At 31.6% G+C, this 23715-nt stretch overlaps 1 protein-coding gene across 1 annotated transcript; it reads right to left on the reverse strand.

The window, feature by feature from the left end:
• Positions 1–528: 528 nt before the first annotated feature.
• On the reverse strand, positions 529–16439 carry LOC139487930 (uncharacterized). Its single transcript, XM_071273168.1, has 6 exons — positions 16080–16439; positions 14186–14425; positions 10575–10694; positions 5269–5376; positions 2933–3418; positions 529–1105 (listed from the first exon to the last, which is right to left on the reverse strand). The coding sequence occupies exons 1-6, from the start codon at positions 16117–16119 to the stop codon at positions 543–545; spliced, it is 1557 nt and encodes a 518-aa protein (XP_071129269.1). The 5' UTR covers positions 16120–16439; the 3' UTR covers positions 529–542.
• Positions 16440–23715: the final 7276 nt, after the last annotated feature.

Genomic DNA, 23715 nt, shown 5'->3' on the forward strand with positions numbered 1-23715 from the left:
TTTGACCTTTGTCATAGTGTAGTCTGGCTTTACGCCCTTTGGCAAGGCGTTGTCTGTCTTTAGCCCTTTGTCATAGTGCTGTCTGTCTTTTCGCCCTTTGTCATAGTGTAGTCTGGCTTTACGCCCTTTGGCATAATGCTTTCTGTCTTTTCACCCTTTGGCATAGTGTTTTCTGTTATTACGCCCTTTGTCATTGTGCTGTCTATCTTTTCACCCTTTGTTTTAGGGCTGTCTATCTTTTCATCCTTTGTTTTAGGGCTGTCTTAAAGCCCTTTGAAATAGGGTTGTCTGTCTTTTCGTCATTTGGCATAGTGATGTCTGTCTTTTCGCACTTTGTCTGTCTTTCCACAGTATATTCTAAAAATGAATGTTATGGATGACCCTGGTATTAGTTTTTTTTTAAATTTTGAAAACAACATTTTGATATATACGCTTGAATGTTCAAATCCCATATGACAGGCGGATATCGACCTTATAAGCGAAACACATGCAATTGGAAACGGGTATATCACTTTTAAGGTTAAGAGATAAATATATATTTTTTATTCAGAAACTGGCTCATGTACTGACGGAGAAAGAGTAAATAAAACAGTCGATAACCTTTCAAGGAGTAAAGGAATGAAGCAAACTAATTTTGAGAACTGTTTCTCTGAAGGATTAATTGTTCGGTTCATAGCACTAAAATCTTCCTCAAATATGGTATCAGGTTGTAACATATGTTCTAAGTCATCTACTAAACACTGTACGACACTCAAATCGTCCATATCGTCAGACTCATGAACTCTCTGAACTGTCGTCTGCAACTTTGCCTTAACTTCGTCTACTGTTAAACGTATGCTGTTTACAATCATAAGATATTCTCTAAACAAATCAAGACGAACACCAGACGACACACCATGAGTCTTGTTCAAATATGTATATAACTGTAAAAGTTCCGACAGAGAATTAATTTCTTCTTTACCCTTTGGCATAATAATATTTAGTATTCGAATGTATTCGTCCATTGTTTCATCGAAATTCGTACTTCGTTCTTGTATTCTCTGCACATCTTGAAGAATTGTTGCTCTCCACTTTTCATTAAACACACTATTTATGCGAGTGTAATCTGAAATAACAGGACAAAAACAAATAAATAATGTTAGAAACAATCAGAGAAATACTGTCATGACTTGTCAAACATAATCAAAAGTATGTTACATTTTTTACGACACACCAGTGTAAGAATAAGTATACATGTATGTAAATGTCTTATTTTAGTTTGACTATGTTGTTGGTGATATTGTATCACTGACACATACCCTTTATTTAACATATTTGGATATCGTTATTTTTTTTAAAAACTTTTCGACAAGGTCTTGATGTCCGATTCTGCCTACATATTGTTAAATCTTAAATTCTTACATTAAGATCTAACTGAAATAGACATGAACTTGCATGGGCGAAGAATTGACATGTCTTACTTGATGCCAGGCCGAATTAAGTGAGATGACATTTGATAATAACTACTTGTGATAGTTGTGTTGAATATTGAATTATCGTGCATATATTAAACTCGTGTGAAGTTTGTTGTAGGATTAAATATTTATTCTATTTTCCAAGGGAAACGTGTATACTGCAAGTTATGTTACCAACCTGTCGCCTAATATTGTAAAATAAAGTCATAAATTTATCTATTATAAATCTCCTTAGTTTAAACACGTTCTTAGGAAGTTAAAATAGTCTTCAGATAAGTGAATGATTATTGATTAACAATGAACCAGCTATCTTTGTAGATACCATACACTGTAAACGTGTAAGTTCGAACCGCATATACTTTACCTAAAAGTGGTTGCTACTCAAATAATGGTAACATGTAAGGTTTTTACATGACACACCCAGTACATAACTGCAAAACGTTTACCCTTATATATCTCTTCAAAGACGAAATAAGACGCTATAATTGTAGTAACCATCAAATATAAACCGTTCAGGGATACCGATCTCCTCTCCGGCTTACCCTTTCAAACTATTTTTGTTTCTTTCTTTGAAATCGAAACTAGTTACTAGTATTGAAATATTGCGAGGCTGCAAAATCATAAGAACTTTGTCGATCTATATAGTATATGATTCAACGGATAACAAAATGCATATTATATATAAGTATAATAGTCCCAGATGATACCATCCAGAGATTTCACATAACACTGATAAGACTTTAAAAAAACCAATCGTAAGGTTATTGTAGGATACGGAAGCCGCTTATTATCAGGGTGTAGTAGCTAACTTGGTATCGCGCCGTATAGTACCCATCAAAGTCTTCGTGAGACACAAACCGTGCTTCTACTTTAGTATACCCATATATAGCACTAACAGCTTCTGTAGATTTAAGGATAATTGCCGTTTTGTATTGGAGCAACGTACCAAAGTGAATCAACAAATAAAAATGAAATACAGTATAAATACTTATGTTTAATTTGACGTGTAAAATATAGCACCAGCAATTAGTTTCGACATCCATGTATATCGCTTTTAGTTTTAATTTGTTGGTCGATATCTAATTGTTTCGATATGTCGATTTGCTTCTTTAGAGTAGGCTAATGTTTGCTATTTTATCAAAATATTATATAAGTAATATAATACTATGTGTTATTCGGTATCCTCATAGGGGATTTGGACTCAAACTCCTTGTCAATGTTGTATATCTGCTGAGCCGCCGGACAAGGGGATATAGGCACTGACAAGGAATATCAGCCCATACCCCCTGTGACGCCCAAATAACAATTATATTATACTGGAATGTCCCGATTTCAACACTAATTATTTAGTACCATTTTATCACTGCATGCTTTCCTTCACAGGGGATATGGTCTCATACCTCCGGTTTAGTTAACCAATCAAATTGCTAGATTAGTCGCGTATGTTTCACTCCAGTAAGATAAATGTTAATACATACCATCAATAGAAGATTCTAAGCAAGGATTATATTCAAACGATGGCGGTGGTAATGTGTCTGTTGGATGAACACTCTCTTTGAACTTTCGGGACAAGAAGAACTCTCGACAATGATCAAGGACCTCGGTAGATAATTCTACTTTTATTCCTACATTTTTAGCACCAGTAGTTTTCAAAGCATTTTCTGTGATGAATACATTTTGGCAAATAGCCAGCAGACGACGAGTTTTGTACATTTGATTAAAAGATTCCAATGCTCCTAATGTTAAAAGTTTTAATCGTACCAACAGGCTTCCTGCTTGAATGTCTGTGACAGATATTTCACGAATGTTAAGAGCATTTTCTAAGGCTCTCATATGAACTTCTGTATTTACCAAAATAGCTTCATAAAATGTTTCTGTCATTTCTTTAAGTTTTTCTCTCCAAACTCCCGCTACTTCATTTAAGGGATCAATATTTGTGACTGATATTTTTAAACACATTTCACCTAAAACAGAAAATTCAATACAAATGAAACTGGATATTTGAGTCAATGCTATGAATCTATACTTTATCAATTAATATAGCTAATTTCTCGTCCAAATCAATATAAACAGAAAATAATAGTAACCAGATAGCTTTTGCTTTTACTCTCATATTATTATAAAGTATAATTGTCATGGTTGATTTAAGTCTTGGTTTGCTAAAGCGTAAATCGTAAACAAATGAGGTTTCTATGTCACTATGAAACTGAAAAAAATAAGCTTTTTTATGCTGTAGAGGTTCTGCTCTTCTCATCATCTCCTTTTATTCATAAATATTTCATTATATTCAGATCTATAAGTGAAGCTTGTTATTTTGTGATTTTTTTATAATAGCTTCATGACTCTTCGTGTATACATATAGAACCATAGTAAGACAAGTTATTTACCACTGATCAACTTTCAAATACATGGCTGCGTTATAAAATACCAGTATATATTTATACCGATTTAGAAATAAGGGTTTACTAGACCTTTGTGTATTTTTTGTTTAACATGTTCACAATTTGTCATAAATCACACGATTTACAGCTTCATAAATATGGTACAGACATTAACATATTGCGCATCTAAATCTAGCTTTTATTGTTTGGTTGTGTTGTAGTATTGCTGTTTCATTGAACCATACCCGAATCATACTTAACAACAAAAATAGCGCACCATATCTTACTATATAATTTCAATAACATGTTAAAATTTTTGCAAAATACAATTTAAAAATACACAGAAAGAACATTGAACGCCATTTACCTAATATATTATCAACATATATGTAATTTATAAATTAAAGACTTTCACTCAGTCAATATGTTATATATGTACCTGTTGGATTATATTCACACTAGGACTTCGTCCTCGGTCAATATAATCTGAACAGGTCCATATATATGTATTGACCACGTCAAAAATCCATATTAGTATCCATAATTCCTTGTTTTTGATACAAATTTGTAGAAATGTCGAATATGTAAAGCATAAGATTCAAATTAATGGAGAGTTTACAAGAAATTCACATTTTTGTGGCGACAATGAAGATTTCAAATTCAAAAGTTAAAAGTCTAAAATCAAGTCTTTGATATGTCAATTTCAAAAAATTTGGTGTGTATGATTTGAGACTTTGTATCAAAATTTTGTCTCATTTCGATCACTTTTAAAAAAGTAATATCATTGATTTGTTATATGCAAATTGAAATTTGTCTGTCCTAAAATATTTAGGGAACTATATTATTAAATATCTAGATGTTAGACGAAATGTAAATTAATATACGTAATGACGATAATTATTGTAATGAGTTTGTGGTTCTGGTCCTAACTGGAATTAAATATACATGACTTATAAAAAATGAAAAATATATGTAGCTCTATCATGATAACATCTATCGGAACTTTTAATATTTCATTTCAATGTTAAAAAAACAGTGTTAGGTTACAAATCACAATGTATTGATTTACAGTCCATTCAGGGCCCGTGATTGGAATGATAAATATTCATATTCTAATTCTTACTGGCAATAAAAAAAAAATACTCCAAAGAAACTACAAACACACACTTGCACAGACACATTAGTATTTTAGGGATCTCTCAATCGTCAATTAAACTTTCAACATAGGGCACTTCCCCTCCTGCATTTCAGTATCGATGTACAAATTGGGTGCACATTATTTCTATAATTTTTTCTTCTTTTCGAATCAGTTTATGTTCCTTTTGTATGTTTGTCAGTTGATAACTTTTGAAAAAAATAAATCTTGTTTGAACTAAAGGCATAATACTATATATTGTGTGTGTTAAGTTTAATCCATGTATTTGAATACTCACACGAATTTACTCCTCTATTTGAATATGGTTGTCTCCCTTTTGAACTATGCCCTCTTCTTGGTTGACTATTTGCACTCCCCGTTCGGCTCGGCGGACGTGAAATATACCCTTCAACAAAAATAATCATAATGAAAGACTCATACATAACCCTTTTCCCTGACATTCTAAAAAACTAATATTGTTTTGATAGATTTTCTTTTAGATATTTCTTAATTTTGTAAGATCTTTTTAGATCTGTGTTCGCTTATGACAAGTTTTTAAAGAATTAACTCATGGTTTTTTCATTGAATAGAATGACTTCCGTAAAAAACAGGTATCACTCTTTCTTTAAACATAACGATTACAGAAACTTGCATCATCAATATTTTTGTTATACATATTTGCTACGTCTGGTTGATGTGTTTCTCTCCAGACAGTCGACATTCTTGTGGGAAAAAATGTGCCCTTCTTCTTGCCGCTTTGTTTATTATTTATTCGCACGAAGACTCTTTGAAACTATATGGCTGGGCTTCGCGAAAATAATATGAAATGACCTAGCCCTTTCTTTAGACTCAACACTACATGCTTTATAGATAGTGACTTTTTATTGAATAGTTCAACCTTTGGTGATTATGTTGAAAGTCCTATAACATTTCAATTACTAGTATAAGATGTTATTGTGACAGAGAAGTCCGCTTCATACATTAATCCACATCTAGAACCCATTGGAATGGCCGATTTAATACTGAACCGTATGACGAAAGAAAATACTTTCAATTCTTGTGAAACACTAATCCAGAAAGGATTCGTAACGGTAAAGTAGAAGTTGTTGCAATAAAAAAAAATATAGATGCACTTCGTCATGTAAAAAAAATGGTGTTACGTGTGTCTGCGATTATGTTTCATTTTGGCGTCAACATGCACAATCCAACCATCGTTTTTTCTTGTATGCCATATCATGAGCACCACGACCGGTGCTACAAGTGGAATAGTAAAAGAAGTTTACACTTTGGACTTCCTTTTTTTATGCAACAACATTCCAGCACAGGGTCCTAACGGTAAATTGTAAGGTACGCATCGTCTTTTCGACTTTTATTTAACTGAGGTGTGTTGCCATAAACGCGTTTCGGATGCATACAATTTCTTTACAGCTAATTTCCTAATGCTTGTAGAGTAAAACATCGGTAGGCTTGCTTTCTCTGTCAGTATAAACTTTAATTCAAGCTTCATAATTAACATTGACATCTTCAAACAATACATATACGCATATTTTAACCTGTATATATTATGCATTGATTGCACAATGTCCCAATTACAATTGTACAATATACAAACAAAGCAAGCAAGCTTACCAAAGTATTGCTTTACATGCATTAGGACATTAGCTGTAAGTGACATTTTTATTATGTGTATTTTACCTGAAAATAAGCATTCTAATCCCCAATATACGTTAATTTTAAAATTTGAAGACGGATTGCATATCATAGAACACATGAAAAGAACACTCAGTCAATTAATAAAGTGTGCACATCTCATATCTTAATATCATCCTCGCTGTCTATAAATGTATAAAAATGTTTAAAAATGGACAAATAAAGATATTTTGAAAAAGAATAAAATGTTCTTACCAGAATTATTCTGATTGATAGGCGGCAAACGTACGGCAGACATAGTAGTTAAAAGAACGGATTTTGTCCGAAAACATGTTCATGTTTGTTTTGATTAAAACTACCATTTAAGATCACAAAAGATATATTTGAACAGTATAACACGTATTGTGTTGAATAAAGACCATCCATGACTTCAGAAAAATAAATAATTGATCTGAGAATATGATATATCCAATATTGACCCTAATCTCTTTGACTTCGTGTACTGCAGTTATTATATGTGTTTTGTTTGAGTGCTTAGCAGGTCAATTCAGTGTTAAACACGATAATTTGTATTGATCTAAACATTTAATATATGCATACAAGTTCATTTAATATATGCAGACAAGTGCATTTCTAAAAATATAAATCCCTGACTGCCACGATCTTTAAGAATGAATGATAAGTAACTTGGATACATATTGATAAGCGTAAGTATGAACACCAAAATGACCTTATCATAAAACGCTTATGATATAATTGCATGGGTAAAGGAACATTGATTTCGATCAGTCTGGATTATATAACAGTAATAACTCGTAAACAGAGGGAAATTGACCAATTCGAGAATTGTCTCTAGTGATGTTATTTTTCTACGACTAAAAAGACTTTGAAAAGATCCATCAATATTTTTTTACCAAAACTTGTCTAGATTAACATTGTGATTTCCAATGGGCTTCGAAGGGAATACATATAATAGTAGTATGACCAATTTCTCATATATATATATATATATATTCGTTTCACACACAGACCATTTTCAAAAAGTCTTTAATCTTAACTTAAAGTACTAGTTACTTTATCACAGCCCCATGTCTGTATACTTCAATTGTTTAACAATATGATGTCTCATTTGTAATTATAAACACCAGAAAATTGAACAAATTGCTATTTTGTATGGCAAGCCGTTTTACTATTTATTCGAATTTCAAGATATCTCCTATAATATATAAGATATCTCCTTTAATATATAAGATATCTTTAATGTTAAATGAGATATCTTTAATGTTATATAAGATATCTTTAATGTTATATAAGATATCTTTAATGTTATATAAGATATCTTTAATGTTATATAAGATATCTCATAAAGTTTATATGATGTCTTTTATACTTTATAAGATATTTTCTAAAGTTTATAAGATATCTTATAAAGTATATGAGATATCTTATAATCAATTTTTATATAAGATATCTTATAATCAATTTTTATATAAGATATCTTATATAATTTATAAGATATCTTATATAGTTTATGAGATATCTTATAAAGACAATTATATAAGATATCTGATAAATTATATGAGATATCTTATAAACTTTAGGAGATATCATAAAAACTATATAAGATATCGTATAAACTTAATGAGTTATCTTATAAACTAAATAAGATATCTCCTATAATATATAAGATATCTCCTATAATATATAAGATAACTTATATAATTTCATTTGTATGAGATATCTTATATATTATATAAGATATTTCCTAAAACTTATAAGATATCTTCTAAAGTTTATAAGATATCTTATAAAGTATATGAGCTATCTTATAAACAATTTTTATATAAGATATCTTATATAGTTTATAAGATATCTCATATAGTTTATAAGATATCTTATATAGTTTATGAGATATCTTATAAAGACAATTATATAAGATATCTGATAAATTATATGAGATATCTTATAAACTTTAGGAGATATCATAAAAACTATATAAGATATCGTATAAACTTTATGAGTTATCTTATAAACTAAATAAGATATCTCCTATAATATATAAGATATCTCCTATAATATATATGATATCTCCTATAATATATAAGATATCTCCTATAATATATAAGATAACTTATATAATTTCATTTGTATGAGATATCTTATATATTATATGAGATATCCTATATATCATATAAGATATCTTTAATGTTATATAAGATATCTCCTAAAATTTATAAAATATCTTATATACTTTATAAGATATCTTCTAAAGTTTATAAGATATCTTATAAAGTATATGAGCTATCTTATAAACAATTTTTATATAAGATATCTTATATAATTTATAAGATATCTTATATAGTTAATAAGATATCTCATATAGTTTATAAGATATCTTATATAGTTTATGAGATATCTTAAAAGACAATTATATAAGATATCTGATAAATTATATGAGATATCTGATAAATTATATGAGATATCTTATCTTATAAACTATATAAGATATCTTATAAACTATATAAGATATTTTATAAACTATATAAGATATCTTATAAACTTTATAAGATATCTTATAAAGTTTATGAGATATCTTGAAGTAAGAATAAATAGCAAAACGGCTTGCCATAATTTTGCAAGCAAATTTTGAGTATTTATACCGAAATAATTGTGACAGATATTCAGCAACAAAAGATATGCATAAAAAGCAAAATTATTGAAAAATTATTGGCTACTAATAAGAGTTATTGCCTTCGAATGGATGACGATTGTGAATAGATTTTTGTTGTCCCCTTATAGTCATCTTTTGAAAACTCGTTAAGCAAAAATTGTAAACACAGCAAAAGATCTACATTACTACGTCTAAAAAAAATTTCAAGGAGTTATTGCTCTTTAATGAATGACTACTTTCGACTAATTTCATTTTGCCTGTTTGTTTTAAAATTGTTATAGTAGACACAAACTTAAAAAAAAAAAAGATAAGCAATTAAAGATCTATAAAAAAAATCATGGAAAATTTGTAGATTTTGCCTTGAATTCACTGCAACTATCAATTTGGTATATATTGTTTTAACATATAAGCTCTTTGAAGCCTCTAGTTTATCTTTGCTAATTGATTTTTTTTAGATGTGGTATATTGCCAATGAGACCTGCATTCCACAATTGCACCCCTGTAATTTTCAACTTAAATAAATTGCAATATTCAACTGTACACAAATTCATTATTGGTTAAATGCACACAACTACAATAACAATTATTGTTCATGCAAGATTAACAGGACATATTTTGGGTGTAATAGCTACCAAGGTATATAAATGTTAGCTTAAAACTCTGTCCCAAATCATGCATATCAAATAATTGATGTTAATTGGTTAATGTGCAGTAATAGTAAAAGCATGCATGTACAAAAATAAAATAGTTGTAGTTGATCAAGGCTTCAGTATGATTTGGACTAATTGGTATTACCGCAAGTCTCCTTTTTGTCATAACTATAATTTTACGATAGAATGAAATTCAAAACAGTGTGGCTGCGGCCATTGATTGACACATTAAATTCATCCATTGACTGGGACAATTTAGGTGAACGTTTGTATGTAACGACCACTTCTCACTATGTACTTTTTAAAGACACTTAAACTATGGGGTCACCAAAGGTTCTCAACACCTTAATAAAGTAATTCGAAAAATTAATCAGAAATAACACGATGTTTTGATTTATATCAATTATATAAATCAAAACATAAAGGTTATTCCTGATTAATTTTTCGAACTATTTTATAATTAAAGGCGTTAAGAAACCTTTGGTGACCCCACAGTTTAAATGTCTATCGTAGGTACGTCGTGAACAGTGGTCGTTACAGACACACGTTCACGTAAATTGTCCCAGTCAATGGATGAATTTAATGTGTCAATCAATGGCCACAGCCACACTGTTTTGAATTTCATTCTATTACCATTTGGTTCTCTGTGTCCAGTTCCAGGCCGACGTTTTGAAGCTGATGGTTGACGGGACGATGGACGTATGGTCGAAGGACTGACTTTCAGTGTCCGTAACTCAAGACGTTCTATTTCTTCTACAAAATAACGTATGGAGACATTATAAGCAAGCACTTATATTTGTAAGTAGTTTGTAAAGTGGCTTTAATAAGAGGAGGATACAACAATGCTAATAGTAGATTAAAAATCTAGAGGCCCTCAAGAGTCCAAATCGCTCTCCTAGTAAGACTATATGAATAACATTAAAACGCTTAGCAGCAGTGGCAGCCCTTTTTAAACACAATAGTATAATAAAAATCCACATAGAAAACAATTTAATCAAAACAGCATTTCTGGACAATAACGGCTATAAAAAGTAAATTAACAATTTCTGACACTTAAATTTGAGAAAATTTAATTCAATTTGTGCCTGTCAGTGTTATCTATAATACTTTTATTTTAGAGTTGAGTATGATGGCCGGATACTTCTAATTTCGCATTTTGGCGATTTCGCGTTGTATATTCAAAGGAAGAGACGAAATCGCGGAAACGCGAAATAAGCCATAAGTGACTTTTCCTGTACTGATTTGTATTGTTTGTTTTGACCAAGACTAAAAATGGGAAAGGTTGATAACTCAACAAACTAGCTAGTATTTGGTGTGACGGGATATCTTATATTGGTTCTGTTAAACTTTTCACAACTTTGGTATTAAAGCTTAAACGTATTGCATATAATTTCCCGTGTACTGTTGGAGACTTATATTATCTTTATCAGGTATGCTCGATATCAAAAGTTGGAGCAATCAAATGCATAGATATTTTGTGATCATAAAAAATCCGAAGGGCATTATCAGAAGAAAAGAAATATCTACCTTTACTTAACGATGATAACTGTCAAGATGAGTTTAATCAAATTGTATGACAGCAAACAGTTAATCCAAAATAAAACTGGACCTCTACGTGAGCTGTAGAGGTCATTTGGGGATTTTTGTGACCCCAAATCTCCTTTTATCTGATTCGATTATTATAATTATTATGGGACTAATTGAGCACTGTCCGTTTAAACATGTATCACCCCTTATAGACAGATCTAGAGTTATTCGAATCATGTATGCTTCCTGACCTCTTGATAGTGTTTATAATTACATTATTATTGCTCAGCAAACACTGATTTAAAAGTATGTGGTAATAGTCTTTTTAAAGATAGGTTGGTTAAAACCATATGGCAATTGAAATCAGATGACTTATAAGTTATTAAGTATATATATAAAGAGAGAAAGTTTCAATATTTATAGCTTTTAAATGAAAACTATGCAAATTGAATATAACACTTTATATTATATTAAATATGGAGGTAAATAAACAAAAGGGCCATTAAAAAAGGAATTGTTAAACCAGTTAATACCACATACAGCCTACTCGAATGGGAGAGTTGAGACCTTATATGCTTTATTATTTCAAAAGTTATCAACTGAGAATTTGAGAAAGTGTGAAATAACAAACCTGTTTTTAAAGTGGGATATATGACAAGTATTTATCACTCGTGCAATAACTGACAACTGAATGATAAAATGTTAAACAAATACAAACGAGAAACTCAACGACCTAATTTATGCTTAAACAATTAACGAAAACCAAATATTGCAGATAGCGACAAACTACAACATCTGAATAATGGACTCCTATTAAAATTGGGACAGGCAAATACAGAATTTGGCGGGTTAAACGTGCTTGTGATCTGTTAACAGCCTAGCACAGATTTGTAACAAAAAAGCTTGACTCGTCAGATCGGCATGGAAAAAACTCATAAAGAAAAAAAATGAAGTACGAGTCATAGAATAGTACTTAGATACAAGATGATGTGGTATGAGTGCAAATGAGACAACTATCCACCCAGGTCATAATTTGTAAAAGTAAACCACTGTAGGTCAAAGTACGGTCTTCAGCATGAAGCCTTGGGTCACACCGAACAGCAAGCTAGCTGAAAGGGCCCCACAATGACTTGTGTGAAACCATTCAAACGGGAAAACCAACGGTCTATAATCTATATAAAAACGAGGAACATTTATGAACCAAATCAACAAACGACAACCACTAACAATCAGGTTTCTGACTTTAGACAGTGGAAACACATTCAGCGGGTTTAAACGTTTGAATAGGTACCAACCTTCACCCTTACCTAAAACAATAGTGCATTACCAAAAAAAAAAAAAAGAAGACATGTCTAGCAATCGTGTGACAGAGTCAATGTTTCCTTTGTGGGCGTTTAACTGGACGCCTGTTTTGTTCACTTATCGCTCTACACTAGAAGCATTGATTTGAAGGAAAATACCGTGCATTTTTTTAATTTACTGTCATAAATCTTAATAAATAGTTTCAATTTAAAGTAAAGAGATGTCATGATCTCCTTGTGAACAGCAGATTCCTGGAACTTTCAGATAAATCATCCCATCAAAATCTTAACTACTTTTTGAGATTTTGGTTTTTAAATCCTTGCGAGACATTTAACATTCGGAGCGAAACTTTAGAAGGAATAACAGGCATGCGAGTTATTTTGGCTTTTAAGCCCTGATCAATCACAAAATCTGTAAATGTCACCCCCACCTCGGAAGGAGAGTGTTTTTAAATGTAGAGTGTTTTAGGTGACCACGAGTGATTATTGACCACTTAGCGGGAGACCAATGAGTACTCGATCGATATTGCCGATCAGTTTATCATTTTTTAACGGTATGTCACATTCAACTTATCCGATGACGAAGCTTAAAATTTGCTTGCTTAGTGATTTACAGGTTTGATGATTGATTGATTGATTGATTACGGTCATGGACTTTGTCCCTACGAGAACATATTAAATAAAGAGTCATCATAACGATAAAACAATGTTTCTATTCATAAATAAAACAACAGTCCATTGTATAAAATCAACTTTATAGAAATTGTAAATAACTCTGCTCTGATGACATAACAAACTACAAGGTTATCAAACGCGATATGCAACTAAATTCACGTTAATAATATTGTCTTCACATGTGTTACAAAGGTGAATGAACTATTTGCCAATGGACGTTGAGGAGGTTTAGGGATTTGTGTTCTATCAATGTAGGGTAAAATATTTTGCCCCATAACCTCCTTTTTTCTTTTCATATAAAACTTCAATAGCTCCTAAAAGGTCATTAACCAAAATTTAAGCAGATTCTTTAATTTCACTTCTTTGGATTTGAGAACCTTATAATATCAATGCAAATATAAGGTAAAAGTCCGAGTCAGCCTTTTTCATTTTTTTTAAATCCAAATATCTTGAAAAGGAGATCCATATGCTATCAATATTTTAAGCTTATTTTGTTTCTAAACTAATGTTCTTACGAGTTATAGAATCAATTTTAATTTCCTGAATTATTTAATTTCACCTTAGTACATCATTAAGCAACAAGCGATCAATCAATGTATGCGTGTAATAACGGAATGCACACACGTTTGTATAGAAAGAATATACTAGTGCATTGCATATACCAGAAATTTGACGAAAGTACAGTTACACGTGTACCATTGAACTCACAATCTAGCAAAAAGAGGATGCATGCGCACGTACCTTCTGCTCTGTATAAACCACACTGTTTGAGGGCCGACACAAGTTTGTCTTTAGTCGCAGACTTTCCAACATGTTCGTACCATAAACTCAGCCCTTTAAATGCTAGATGTGCTTTTGATGCATGATATTCATGGGCTTCTAACTGGGCCAATTCTAATTCCTGTATGCCCAGCTTCCGACACACTTCTTTCCATTGTCTTATAATGTAAGGGCATATTTGTCGAAATATTTCACGAATATCTAAAAACGAAAATTACAAGTAAACACAATTTTAAAAAGATTCAATACACATTATAAAACATCTCGGTTCTTAATTACTTTTATAGCAACCTAGGAAATGATCAGCTGCATCACTGGGATACAACATGATACCACAGTCACATTAACACAATTTTGAATATCTGGTCGAGTTTCACATGGCACCCTCTCTATACTAAAAGCTCCCCAAGGGTGACAGGGGAATAGAAATATGGTCACTTGATCTTCTTTCAACCGGCAGTAAAACGCTTTCCGAAGTGGGGCGTACGTTTGGCTGTGCGGAATGTATCAAGTTTGCAGCCACGTCCGGTCAGAATGGGGACGTTAAATCCGATGCCTCGGGTAAAGATAGTGCCGTGCTCTTTGCAAGTTGAGAACCCTTGCAACAACTCGTTGAGGGGTCCGTAGTTGGCCGGTTGCAGGGAAATTTCTGTCCCTATCCAATATACCCTCATTTTCCAGTGGCAGTCCAAATTTCCCCGACCACCATCCTGGATGGCATCTATTATTACCAGCCTACCTATTATATTTATTGTTAACTAGTTCTGGTCCTGAACATACATGACATATTTGCCACTGGACGTTAAACAACCAACAATCAATCAACCATACTAAAAGAACCCAATAATGTATTACAATTTATTCCATGGGAGTGCCATGCATAAGGAACTCATTCCGAACATATTAGTTAAACCTTAATTTTTCCTCCAATTTGGGGTACTTAAAGAGACATTTCTTGTCCAACTTACCTGGCGATTTCCAAGTTTTACGATTAACTACCATTAAAAATCACGAATCAAATAAATCAAATAAACTCTGCGTCCAATAATTCTATACTAAGTATTATCAATAATAATGTAAGAAATGAATAAAACTAATTAAAATAATAACAATACCTATTTGAAGATTATTTACTAACAAATTAATCTGATTAAGATCATGTAGAAAGTATTTCGCCTAGGTCGGCTATTGCTTTAATTTGATATTTTTCAATTGATGTAAATATGTCCCCAAGCGTTTTAAATACTCGTAGAGTAATCTATTTAATGTTTGAAGAAAAGAAAATTGCTCGACGACTTATGACAATTTTTTTCTTTTTAATTTCAATACTTTCAAAATGAATAAAAATGTGGTAATTTTAATTGTCACTTTATCCCCAATATTACTTGACCTATATACAATTAAAATCTGTAAGAAAAACATTTTCCATTTATGTTATGTGGAATTTACCACTCTAGTTATTCTTCAGTTAAGATCTTTTAGTAGATAAAACTCAGTTTTGTTATACACCTCCATGGTCACAAAGCAAGGAGATCATATAAGTATTTTTTTGTAGGTGTTCCTCCCTCTACATCAATAAAGAAAAGTCAATACACAATGAAATATACCCAATAAAAAACAAAATCATATCTAAACGTTACTTTATTAATGCTTGATATTTTTACTTTACAGAATGAGTATTGACAAAAATGACTCATAAATGTCTGTATTTTAAAGTTTAATGTACCAAAATGTTTAATAAAAGTCTGAATTTTTAAAGTTAATATACAAAATAACTGATAAATATCTGCATTTTAAAGTAAATATATACAAAATAACTTATAAATATCTGCATTTTAAAGGTAAGTGTACTCACCATCAACTTCAACACAGATCTCATTTATAGAAGATGCCATTTAAGTTGATCACTCCGACAAATTCCATAAATTAAAAATTAAACCACTCTATAAACTGCATGTGAAAATCTCATACATGCACAATGTATATCCACAATCTATTGGAAATTGTCAATTGTTACCGCAGAGAGTTCGTGTTTAAACGAAGAAATCTCATTTACTACGCAAAATTCTGTCAAACCGTTATAGAATTAATGATCCTTATAAAATGACTTTTCAAAACCATTTGCCGGAAAGTGAAAAAATAGAAAAGACAATTTACTGCAATTCCTCCATGATAGTAAATCGGTGAACTAAAATGACTTATCTCGAATAATAACACTTAACAAAAGTCACCTTATACTACTATTTAAATAGAAGTAATAAATAAAACCTTGAATAAATTCTTATTTTCGATCCAATTTTTATAGCAGTGTCAAAAACTATTTATCTTATGATCAAATTACTATAATTGACAAACAGCAGATCGTTTACAAGGCGTTAAACATTTGAAGTTGAGTTTACTTATAAACAATTAAGTTTACTTCTAAACAATTATATTTATGATTTACTTTCGGACGTACATTCAGAATGATTTTCCTATATAAATATTGACCTTATATTTAACGATTGATTTCTTCGTTGCTTTTGATAATATAGATTTATATCATTTCCAAATGTTTCTTAAGTTTTATTTGCCATCGTCTTATTACTAACAATATATAAAAGTATAAGAGACTTTTCCACTAGAGTTTTTTTTAACAAATCCAAAGTTCAATCAAATTTCGTACAAAAATTCGATCAATCTCGAAACACGTACAACGATTTACATAAGTACATTCAAATCTTCTTTTTATATATATATATATAAGAGCCGGATCTATAATTTTTAGACTAAGAAGGATAATTGTTACGTAATATCTTCTTATCTTAATACGCATCCAATTTTAATATCCAGGTATTAGTTGTATCTACTTAAAGTATAGAGATTTGTCATAAACTTTGGAACGAAATATAGCCCTTTTTAGTGTTAGTAATGGGCATCAACATGCATCCTCAATGTTGGAGACTTTTCAATCGTGACTATTATAGACTTATATTAGATTTTTGACCGGTAGCTAACATTGTGATTTTCACAGTCAAATTTTTCCTTTAATTCCTTTAAAAATCAATGTTTTTCTAATTCAGGTGACTTAGTTTTTTTCAAACAACAATAATGAAATACATATTAAAATGAATAAAATAAACGAAACAAAATATTTAAAAAAATAACATCAGCAAACTTATAGGTTCTAAAGGTTCTAATTCACCTACACCTTCATTAATATTGCCACTTGATTTTTTGGTCAAAATCATCATGAAAGGGTTCTGATTTAAATGCAAGCAATGGCAATAAATGGTCGATAGAAGATTTCGACCAAGTATCTTATTTGTAGATCATATAAAAAAAAAGAAGATGTGGTATGATTGCTAATGAGACAACTCTCCACAAGAGACCAAAATGACACAGACATTAACAACTATAGGTCACCGTACGGCATTCAACAATGAGCAAAGCCCATACCACATAGTCAGCTATAAAAGGACCCGAAATGACAATGTAAAACAATTCAAACGAGAAAACCAACGGCCTTATTTATATATAAAAAAAATGAACGAAAAACAAATATGTAACACATAAACAAACGACAACCACTGAATTACAGGCTCCTGACTTGGGACAGGCACATACATACATAATGTGGCGGGGTTAAATATGTTAGCAGGATCCCAACCCTCCCCCTAAGCTGGGACAGTGGTATAACAGTACAACATAAGATCGAACTATAAAAATCATTTGAAAAAGGCTCAACTCATCAGATGGACAAAAATACAAGTGGACGTGGCCGGGTACTTGTATATCCCAACAACAAAAAAGACACCAGGAACAGATCTGAGAGAGCTCGTGTCTTGCTGATCAATTTTTTTTAAATTTCTATCTATCTATTAATAATTTTCAAGATAATAATAATAGGTAAAATTGAAAAAAATCGGAAATCGTTACAAAAAGGTGAAAACTTCAATGAGGAGTCGACTAAAATCTTCGGTATTGCTGACTTGTTTGTAGAGATTGTCTTGTTGATCTTATTTGCTCTTACAAATTTCCATCTAGAGTTTTCAAGATAATATTAAGCAACCAGATGATCCGCAGGGCGCATCTTTATACGACGGCAGAGGTCGAACCCTGAACAGTTGGGGCAAGTATGGACATAACCTTCAAGCTTGATACAGCTCTGAATTTGGATTGTGATTAAATAGTTGACCCAGCATAGGTTTCTGACAAAGAATGAATGCGGTCTAATGAACTTAAATCATTGTTTTTTGCTTTTGCAATACACTATGCTATTGAATGTTTAATAATCCCTTAAAAAATATTTGAAGAAATTTTCTTTTTAATTTCTGAAATCTGAGATGAGAAAAATTGTACTCCCCCCAAATTTTTATTACCCCCTTTTTTTCTCAACCCCCCCCCCCCCCCATTCCCTTATTCCAAAATATAATCCCAATTCAAATTTGTAATGGAGTTTGCAACAATAACTACTCATTTAACAGGTCGGGACCACTACCTTATATGGAAATGCATAAATTAGCATACTTATGTTCTCGCACATGTAATTGTTTATTGACATGTGACGCAATTTACCTAGGTTTTTGACCAATCCACTCAATGAGTAACGATGCATGATGGACTACTACGTGTTTACAATCAACCGAGAACACGTGTTATTTACTGAAATACAACACATTTTTCGTGCAATGCGGGATTCACAATTTCGCTTAGTTTTTCATTTTGTGTATCCTCATTTATAGTTCGTGATACTAAGTATTCCTTCCATGCTCAGATTAACGAAGAGTTGTTTCTATGCGAAGAAAAAAGGGTTTGAATAACCCGATATATAGCCATTAATATGTTTGATGATGGCACGGAGATTTCATGTATTCGCCCACCAGACAGCAACGAAACAACAGCGAAAAACACAAACACCCATGAGATAATCTTACTTGTGTAAATTAAGCCGTCGATAACAGCCGGTGCTAATATTCACGAGTACAGCAATTTCCGTATAGATAATTAAAGGCAAATGTGTGATCCTTGAATTTTGTGTTCGTAAAAAAGGCGAAGAAATATGTACATACATGGCAGTGTTGACAAAATCTATAAGTACAAATGTATTTATTTTTGTCACATTTTAGTATATGAGACTTCCAAACTGTTCCAAAGGTAGTGAAGTCAGCAACTGTAGTTTCATTTTGTTTTCGTTTTTTAACGGGCTCGGACATTTGCCAAACTGAATAAAATCATTACAGCTGATTTCCTAATGCTTGCAAAGTAAAATTTTGGTTGGCTTGCTTGCTTTGTGTGTATAATTGTTTATTCAAGCTTTGAAAATAAGATTGACATCTTTAAACAATATATATATTTGGCATAGTTTAACTTGTATATTTTATATTTGAATTTAATTGGTTGTTATCCTAATATGATTGTACTATATACAAACAAAGCAAGCAAGCTAAACAAAGTTTTGCTCTACAAGTATTAGAAAATAAGCTGTAATGATGTTATCCATATGTATGTGCGACGAGGTGGAAAATTTGATATGTTTTGTGAAAATTGCAGCGTTGGATCTAATATAAAAAAGAAGATGTGGTATGATTGCCAATGGGACAACTGTCCACAAGAGACCAAAATGACACAGAAATTAACATTTATAGGTCATCGTACGGCCTTCAACAATGAGCAAAGCCCATACGCATAGTCAGCTATAAAAGACCCCGATATGACAATGTAAAATAATTCAAACGGGAAAACGGCCTTAATTATATGAAAAAAATGAACGAAAAACGAATATGTAACACAAAAACAAACGACAACCACTGAAATATAGGCTCCTATATATACAAACCTATAAACGTTGTTTTTTTATTAGACAGATTTCTTCTCCTTATATATATTATTATATTGGGCCGTTGTTTTTTTTTTGTTTTTTTTTTGTTGTTGTTTGGATTGTGTCATTTATAGCGTACTAGAATCTATGACTGCTTACGTATTAAATTATGTCTTTTTTTGAAAGATGTCTCATTTGGCACTCATACCTCACATCTTCTTTTTTCTACATACAAAGCACGTTTTAAAATAAAAATGATAGGTAATATGGCACCTACTGTGATCCAGAGGCTATAAATATTTGAGATATTTCACATACGTCAACATGACAGCAGCCGAACGATAAAAAACCTATGAGGTATATTTTGTGATAAAATTAGCAAGAAACGGACTTTATCGATGGATGAAGATATACTAAATGTATTAAGCTATATACCGTACCCGCTCATCCAAGGGGGTGTTCCGGGGCTTGGATCCCCTTTTTTTGAACGATCAATGCATTTGAATGGGGACATGTAGTTGGAAGCCCAACCCCCTTTTTTGTTCTGGTTTAGGACCCCCCTTTTTAAAATGGCTGGATCCGCCTTGCCGCTTTCATAACACTTTTTTTAGCATTCTTAATATTATGATGTTCTTACTTTCAGTTCAGGTCCTGATAAAAATTTTACACATCCAGTACAGAAAGAAGAGTTTCAATGAAAGTTTTCGTGTTTTTCTAGGCAGAAATGAGTTTGGAATGACATTATACAGGTTTAAAAGAGCTCAATTTTTTTTATGTGGACAGTGGTCATTTCATCTGAAATTTCAGTTTCAGGTCGTAAAATTATTGCACAGGGATAATGCATAACAATGGAAAAAAACCTGTTAAACAACTTTAACAAGGCGAAAAAGAAAGTCGAATAGTGAAGCCCGTAAACAATACTTTTTTAATCTGAGCATGCAAATTGAAGATTATGTTATATATTTAACAATAATCACATTCACAGAAAAAACCCCATATATTTTGAGAATCCCAGACACTATATTAGTTGACAGTTCTTCCACTAATTCCACGTGTTTTCCGGTTGTAGTAAATTCGTAGTAGCCCACAATGCATTGTAGCTCATTGAGTCGATTGGTCAGTTTTTCAAGGCCGTATTGGCCTTGTGTTTGGGAAATTACTATGCAAGTATATTCTGACGTAAAGAAATCTAGAGTTCTCGACCTGTTTAAATACATCATAAAAATATTGCAATATAAATTTGATTGCTAAAATTAATAGTAACTTCTAAAAACAAAACAGCTAATCATCATTCCTTAATACATAATTTTCAAGCAGTGTAAGGGATGTAATCAAACATATGTATATAATAGTATTCTTTAAACGGAATTGGATTACCTCCCTTACACTACTTTTAAATTGTCTAAATTGTCCTCTAACCAGAAAAACCCTCGTTTTTCCCCTTTTTTTGCCCCTAATTGCTAAATGATTTGAGCCATAACACTCCATAACTATCCCTTTGTAGTATGGAAACTTGTGATATAATCTCAGAGATTTATACACTTACATTGACTGCAAACTACAAAAATGCTTATTTGGGCCCCCTTTTGACCCCTTATTCATAAACATGTGGGACCATAACCCCCAAAACCAATCCCAACCTTCCTTTTGTGGTTATAAACATTGTGTTAAAAAAATTCTATTGATTTCTATTATCTTATACTAAAGTTATTATCCGGAAACCATCGGTCTTCGGACGACGCTGACGCTGACGACGACGATACCAATATACGACAAAAATATTTTAAATTTGGCGGTCGTATAAATACGCAAAATAATGGCGAAATCATTATTAAAGGGCATTAACTTCAATTAGGTGTCGAAAAACAGTTTCAATCATGTTGACCTATTGGTAGAACTTATCTCGATCATTTTTGTTATTTAAAGTTTCTTTCTATTTAAATAGGTTTAAAAAATAATGGACACAAATGAAGAAAAAAAATGAAGAAGTTGTCTGACAGTTGTAACGAGATGTATCCTGCTGACCTGAACAGACTTTAAATAAAGCAAATACCAACAGCGAACACTACCCTTTTCTGTATCTTGATATCTTTATCTGAAAAGAGATGATTTTTTATTTCCTGTTTTATCCAATTTTAGATGTTGACGTTCCCTTGTCACTAATATCAAGTATGGTGATTGATATTTTATAACGTGTCTTTTCACAAGATGTTACGCCAATTCTTCAGGTTAGGGTGAAAGTTGGCTCCAGTTTAAACTCACTGTATTTGTTTGCACAGGAACGTATTGTTCAGTGGTTGTCGTATGTTGATGTGGTTCAATGATAAGTGTTTCTCGTTTTTCATATAGATTAGACCATTGGTTTTCCTGTTTTCATTGTTTTACACTTCTCATTTTGGGACCCTTTATAGCGGCTTGCTGTTTGGCGTGAGCCAAGACTCCGTGTTGAAGACCGTACTTTGACCTATAATTGTTTACTTGTCTCAATGGCACGCAGATCACATCTTATTGATACATGTATTTTCAAGAACGAGTTGTCTTCCTTTTACTATGAAAAGATGTGTCCATTAGTTTAAACATATTTATTCATCATCAATACAAATATATAATCATACAAAATACACAATAATAACAGGATTCAGAAACAAGCTATATATAGCTTATATTAATCCGTTTCCTTGAAATACCAACTCCAGTTAACTATTACATAAATATAGCATGCAATATTACAATGATATGGAACAAGAATAAATAAGTTACTATGTAACTAAAAAAGAAAGGAGAAAAAAAAAATTATTCTAAAATAATGAAAATAAATACAACAAAAGAAGAAAAAAAAAGTAAAAAGAAAGAAAAAAGAAACTACACTGAAATACTATGTAATACACATGTTTAGATGAAATGCAACTTTCTGAAAATAGTGAATAACAATTTATCTTGTAAATCTCTTGCACTTAAGTAAGAATTTTTGTACTTTTCCAAAAATATCCTTATTTTGGTCTAAATTTAGAGCTTGTGATCCAAATAAAAGTAAATCCGTGTTTAGTGTGACTGGATAATTAATTGAGAAAATAATGTCATTACGCAATTCGTCATATTTTTTACAATGCAATAAGAAATGAGCTGTAGACTCGATCAAACCATCAGATGTGTCCATTAAGAAATATAGATTCCAACACTGCAACAAGTGTATTACGATATTTCTCCACTCGAGACAGTTAAATTTTATTATTTAAAGCGCGAGGCTTGCCGAGCTCTTTAAATAACTAAAATTTAACTGTCGAGAGTGGAGAAATATCTTAATACACGAGTTATAGTGTAGGAATCTGTTTCTCTATTGATTTTTATCCTTCTTTTTCAAAGATTTTCAGAAACTTGTGTTCTTTATATGCGACGTCATCAGGCATGGTCGCCTTTTTTCATGACGTCACAATAGGAAAATTCAGAAGAAAACAAAACATTTAGACGTCATAATCAAATTTCGACTAATCATTTGCCGAGAACAGATTTTTCACTATAGTGAGGAGAAATATTTTTCTCACACCGGTCAGGAAATGTGAAAATAGCACAAAAATTAGAGAAAAAACGTTATAGGCCTATTTAACCGGTTGAGAAATGAGAGATATCCCTTAAATGAATGACTTCCTTCAGACAAGGGGGCCATATTACTGTTGTAGACTTCAAAGAAAAA

The sequence above is a fragment of the Mytilus edulis genome, chromosome 9, assembly GCF_963676685.1.
Source record: "Mytilus edulis chromosome 9, xbMytEdul2.2, whole genome shotgun sequence".
NCBI lineage: Eukaryota > Metazoa > Mollusca > Bivalvia > Mytilida > Mytilidae > Mytilus > Mytilus edulis.